The sequence below is a fragment of the Trachymyrmex septentrionalis genome, unplaced genomic scaffold, assembly GCF_001594115.1.
Source record: "Trachymyrmex septentrionalis isolate Tsep2-gDNA-1 unplaced genomic scaffold, Tsep1.0 scaffold87, whole genome shotgun sequence".
Classification (NCBI taxonomy): domain Eukaryota; kingdom Metazoa; phylum Arthropoda; class Insecta; order Hymenoptera; family Formicidae; genus Trachymyrmex; species Trachymyrmex septentrionalis.
Genome location: NW_017306059.1, coordinates 693,185 through 699,406, shown reverse-complemented (window position 1 = coordinate 699,406; position 6,222 = coordinate 693,185). Strand labels below are relative to the sequence as shown.

Sequence of the window (6,222 nt, the reverse complement as noted above, 5' to 3'; positions counted from 1 at the left end):
ATATATACACACACACACATATATTATATTTATACATATTTCTATTACTTTTATATTTTCGTAATGCAAATACTGTGTTGAGATAATATATTCACAAAATATGTGTAATTAATACGACCCAGGCACCAATTTTTTACGTCACTATAATCCAGTTGATCATTTTAGCTACTTTCGATCTTTCACTTTGAGGTACAATCCACTTAATCCACTAAATCCACATACTTTGAAGCATTCTTTAAATGATCAATTTAAAAAATTCTTTGATTTTTCAATAAAGCATTCACTATTAGATGGATCGTATCTTAGGTAACACATATATTGTTCTCCGTTATTCACAGAATACCAAAAAAGATTAACTAAAGAGTATCCACATATTAGCAACGCATACAAAATTAACAAAACTAATATATAGTAAATTTTTTAGCCAACATCGTGATTTGATTCATTTATTACATCTTAAATTTAAGTGTATGTTAATAATAATAAGTCTAAAAATAGTTCTTCCAAAGAAGATCTACATTGGCGACTCTCCAATTATATCTTACATCTAATTATACATAATACATTAAAATTTTGTCTTACAGATCACAGAAATTAGCTGTGATCTTTTGATCATAGGAGTAATGTAACATAGAAAGAATCAAGCGACAAATAGTAGTACACAAGAATTAATAACAACGTGCCTGTTTAAGTAAAATGCAACAGAAGTATGAAACTTTTTTTTGCAAAGAAAACCATAGAGGATCGATGTCGGTTTAAAAATACACGTTTTTATCAATGCGATCATTTTATAGTAATCAATGCGACTGTTGTCAATGCAATTATCGTCGTGGTAATTGTTTTGCGCGTTGATTGTCGGCACGGTGGTTGTTGACGCGACTTTTGTTAATGCGATCGTTATTGCTCGCCGAGGCGGGCGAAAACCGGAAAGTCACCAGAAATGCATAACATTGACAGATACATATTGTTACATATTACATTTTACGCGAAATAATCCGACTCGGACTTGCGCGAGTAGTTAGGTAAATAACAATATAACTCACGGGTGACCAGGAAATGAGGTTGTTGGTGTCCGGATCCTCAACCATTTTCCAAAGCTTGGCAAGGAACGCTGGTACGTTTGCGCCTAAGTTCGATGTTGTACGCATCTTGGAATTATTCGTTGAAGCCAGCTCCGTAAAGAAACAACTTCTATATCAACGTTTGTTTCACGCGAAACCTCTCATCCTTTCCAACACGATATTAACGATCGGGCAATGGCTGATCGACGATACGCTGACGATGTTATTCTGCTGCATACTATATACACAAGTAGAGTGGGGAGACCCAAGATCCGAAACAGGTGAGAAGGAATACAGAAGTGAATTCTCATTTCTCATTGGTCGCCAGACGATGCGTTCACAAAATTTCCCTTGAGTGCACTCATGTTATCCTCGTTTAACATTCAGAGAGTAACAAGGATAATATTATAGGATATAATAAATAAAAATAATAGATAAAAGTTACTAGCTGTTGCTTTAGATTGCCACTACTTCGTCATTCTACTTCGTAGTTTAGTTGGACAACAAACGGAGTTCTAGGGCCTAGTTCTATCATCATCGACATAGAAGGGACCATCGAGATAAAAGTGATAGGAATAGAAAGACAAGTAGAGTGAGAGGCAAATAAATGGATGAAAAATGTAATAAGTTTTTGGCTATTCGGAATTAGCGCTGTACTATAATGTGCGCGATAAATTTCAATATTATTCAATTATATTTTTCATATTTAATTATTAATTTGTATACATGTTCGATAACATTTTAATATACACAGATGAATCCATGTAAGCGATGAACCCAGTAAATGAGAATGGATCAAAATGGATTAAATTTTTTTTTATTCGAATGCGTATTTTAAATAGCGAATTCTTTTTTTTGGATTTAATTGAATTCAATTGGATTTAATTAGATTCAATTGGATGCAATTGGATTGAAAAATTGCATTTGCTATTCAAAATTTTGAAATGAACAGTATTCACAATGCACAGAAAAAGCTAATATTATTTTTAGATTGAAAAACATAGACATGCTTCATGCAATTCCAATAAATGAATAAAAATGCATTCAAAATTGAAAAGCATTCATTTTAACATTTGTGAATCAATATTTTTAAAAATCTGAATCCATTGCAAATCATTTCAATTCATTCTCGTTTGCTGGGAAATGCATAAAACGTAGGCTTATTATTAAACCAGATAAGTAATAATAACCATAAAAAAATCATTATTTTTCATTAAAATATTGTATTACTGTATTGTTTAGAGTATCGAAAATTTATCGAAACCGAATCGTTCTGAGTATCGAAAATTAATTGAATTGACGTAGCTTGCTATCTGGGATTCAGACCAAAGCAATTAAAATAAAAAGGATAAAATCATTCCAAATTACAAAAAAAAATGATAAATCTGTTTTGCAGTTGTTTTAAACTTTTACCTTTTTTTTTGTCTCCGACATCGGATTATTTAGGCCAATATTCATATGCAGCCCTCTAGTTGATTCGTGACTTAAGATCATATTTAAGATGATCTTAAATATAAGATCTGACTATGAATACCGGTCATAGAAATCTGTGAGTACAGGGTACCAATCATGAAACTTTATTCCTAGGATGAAAAATGAAAAGCGAAAAATTTCTCCATTAATTTCAATTAAAAAAGTAAAAGTTTTTACTTTTCATTCTAGGGATAAAGTTTCACGATTGATACCCAGCTGTTGACTGCCGCGTTCCAAAACTCATCAAAATAAGAAATATTATCTTTTCTTTCCACGAATGTGCCTACTAGTGTCTACAAAAAGAACAGACCAAAATCATCTTATTTTGTCTCTCAACTTATCTTATTGGCCGCAAAACAGATTCTTGCATAACGCATAATGCATAAGGGAATCAACCAATCGAAATTCTTCTTTTCTATGAAATGAGAGGAAAGGAAAGATTCTGATTAGTTGATTTCGCAAAAGTCTGTGCTGCGGCCTTAACTCTTGTCTTGAATGAGAGGAAATCGGTGTATATGTACATCTCGCAAACGAGAGTCGTGAAAGTATTATTTTCTAGATGAAAACGACGAGGGATCGAGAGATACACCTACATCCTTTTGATGCATTTCAAGGCATCCTCCGATTGATTCGTAAAGAATGGAATCTGTAGATCCCTCACGAAATCAGCTATTGAATATCGCACGTGTTTTCTTTTATTTTGTGGAGTCATCAAATCGCTTATTGTGACATCGAATTTAATTGATTGATGAAAGAGCGTGATTCACCGTTTACTAACTAAGTGACCAAGAAAAACAGCATCGTTTGAAAGAAAGAGAAAGGAGACTGGAGAAGGCGAACCTTGCAAAAAAGAAGGCTTTCTTGACAGAAGATTGCTTCGGCACAAATATGAGTGTTCCTAGAATCTTCAATATAATTAGCAGAACGACAGTGAAGAGAGTAAGAAGCAGCAATAAAAGTGCTTAACCGCCTGCAACTATTAATAGATAAAATACATATGTTAGAACAAAAACTACAGAATAATTTTGTAAGTAGATAAAATTGGAGAACAATATGATGTAATATTTATGAACATTCCGAACGTTCATTCTAAATATTTAATTGATATTTATGTATTTTTAGATTATTTTTGTGCTTTCATTATTATTTTTCACAGAACTTTTAACATAATTTCTTTAATCTCTCTCTCTCTCTCTCTCCCCCCTCCCTCCCTCTCTTTCCCTCTCCCTCTCTTCCCCTCTCCCCCCTCTCTCTCTCTCTCTGCTTTATTGTATCTACTAAATTTTTCCTTAATGTTTTCCTCAATAAAATTATGTCTCCTTTTTCTTATTGTACATAGATATTTATTACTAATTAGGTACAATTCTAATTCAATTTATGTTACAGCTATATTCTTATCTGTGAAAATATTTTACATGCTTGTACATATTCAACATTGTCATGTGTTTATCTTGTGACTTTTAAGTGTATAATTATACTTTGCTTGTTGTGACATTCAGTTTGTAATAATATGTAATTTATTTAGCATGGATATTTTTATTTGTTTAATTTTTATAAAATAATATAGAAATATCTAATGTTATTGCAAGATAAAGATGAATCATTTTAATTGTAGATATATAAATTGTAAAAAATAAAAATAGGATATAAATTATTTTATTAAAAATATATACAAGCTATATAATAAATGTGTAAAATGAAAAATGTACATATTTATAAAAATTGACTTTTAAAAAATATTTATTTTTATTCATTCTCTTTCATTAAAGATAACTATATTCTGAAAACTTAATCTGTCAACAGCATTCAATTTGTTATCTCTTATCAAGAAGCACTGAAATGTTTCCTATCATATACATTGCAGTACATCTTAAGTTTCATTAGCATCAACATTAAAACACTGAGTTTTCTGTTTAATTTTTTTTAAATAATTATTATTTAAAAGCACTTTTATTAAGCTATGTACATAAAGAGAGTTTTTTATCTTAAGATATAAACTTAATGCATTTTGTCTATATTATATCTTACTTTATATTTTTATTATATACATAATTAGCATTATTATGTATAATAATTATGTACATAATTAGCATTATTAACCTCAATTTAATATAAACGCAGAGATTTAAATATATTATATTTCATTATGGATAGAATTATGTACAATATAATTTTAATATAAACATTTAATTACCTATTTCTCTTTATTTATGTAATAGGTTGGTGATTTGTGTTGTATGTTGATGCTTTGTAAGGGTACTGAAATTTGTACCATTGAGATTTGTACAACAAATTTTCAATCCTTTAAATGTAGAAGAAGATAGCACAAACTTTTTTTAATGGATTGTCTTAAGAAATTTTTTATCAAAAGGTAATTTTATTAAAATTTATTATTATTGATTATTAGAGATATTAATGTCATAAATGAAGTATTGTTTATTGTAAAATATTGGTAATAATATTATTAAATAAAGCCAGAGTAATTTTATTAACTGGAAATACATGTAATACCTAATGTATTTTTTCTACAGATGAATATACAAGGTGTCTTGTAAGTTTTTGCCAAGCGCTTTTGTGTAGATAGAACCGACTAAACTAAATCGAAAAGTCCTCTACCATTTTACAATTTTTGCAATAGTTAACATTAATTACTGAAAATTGTCAAATATTGGTCTTCAATAATTTTTTACTCAAATATTATTAACTTTACAGAAAAATTGCAAGAGATAAAAATAATTAATTTTCTTCTCATAGAATTCTAAAAATTTTTTCAGAATTTTTAATCACCTTTTTAGTACATTTTAGTGCATTTTCTTATTTTTACCAATGAGAAAATATGGTATCAAAAAATTTTGAAAAAATTATCAGAACTTTATAAGAAAAAAATAAATAATTTTTGTCTCTCGCTGTTTTTCTGTAAAGTTGATAGTATTTGAGTAAAAAATTATTGAAGATCAATATTTAGTGATTTTTAGTAATTAATATCTCGTTAACCATTGCGAAAAATTGCAAATGTGGTAGAGGACTTTTCGACTCCGTTTAGTCGGCTCTATCTACACAAAAATACTTGGCAAAAACTTACACCCTCTATATATATATATATATAGAGGGTGTAAGTTTTGCCAAGCATTTATACACACACACACACACACACACACACACACACACACACACAAACATAGGATATTGATTTTTTTAGACAAACTGAACTACCTATTGACGATTTAGAGACTGAACTTGAAAGAAAAGAAAGATGGAGGAGTATCTACACTATTTATTTTACTATGTTCTTAATGTCACTTGGCTTCAGTATTATAATTACTGGAGTTTGGCCATATTTAGGCAAGGTGTGTAGTATACATGACCAAGATATGTATTGATAATAAAGTTATAAAAAAATTACAATTATATATACTTAAACATACATGTGTATATGTTTCAGTTGGACCCTACTGCAGGAAAAGAATTTATGGGTTACGTAGTGGCAGCTAATCCACTTGGACAAATGTTGTTTTCACCTCTGGTAGGTTGGTGGGGCAATAAAAGAGGATCAGTAAGATTGCCGCTTTTAGTAACTTTAGCATTGTTTACTATTTCATCAGCAGCTTATAGTATTCTTGAAATGATACCTGGCGATAAAAAGAATTACATGCTTGTTGCCAGATTTTTCGTTGGCGTTAGTTCTGGT

The 6,222-nt window shown here is 29.8% G+C and overlaps 2 protein-coding genes across 4 annotated transcripts in view; one reads left to right on the top strand and one right to left on the bottom strand.

Moving 5' to 3' along the window:
• The window catches only part of LOC108755317 (heat shock factor protein 1), a 9,409-nt gene extending 8,145 nt beyond the window's left edge, over window positions 1-1,264 (bottom strand). For all 3 annotated transcript variants that reach the window (XM_018498240.1, XM_018498241.1, XM_018498242.1), the window contains exon 1: window positions 1,044-1,264. In XM_018498240.1, coding sequence (XP_018353742.1) covers window positions 1,044-1,148 — 105 coding nt within the window. In that variant the 5' untranslated portion in view covers window positions 1,149-1,264. The remainder of the gene's footprint in view (window positions 1-1,043) is intronic.
• Window positions 1,265-3,044: 1,780 nt separating this feature from the next.
• The window catches only part of LOC108755308 (major facilitator superfamily domain-containing protein 8), a 5,496-nt gene continuing 2,318 nt past the window's right edge, over window positions 3,045-6,222 (top strand). The window contains exons 1-4 of the mRNA XM_018498233.1: window positions 3,045-3,561; window positions 4,754-4,905; window positions 5,734-5,881; window positions 5,977-6,220. Of these exons, the coding sequence (XP_018353735.1) occupies window positions 4,874-4,905; window positions 5,734-5,881; window positions 5,977-6,220 (424 nt within the window). The 5' untranslated portion in view covers window positions 3,045-3,561; window positions 4,754-4,873. The remainder of the gene's footprint in view (window positions 3,562-4,753; window positions 4,906-5,733; window positions 5,882-5,976; window positions 6,221-6,222) is intronic.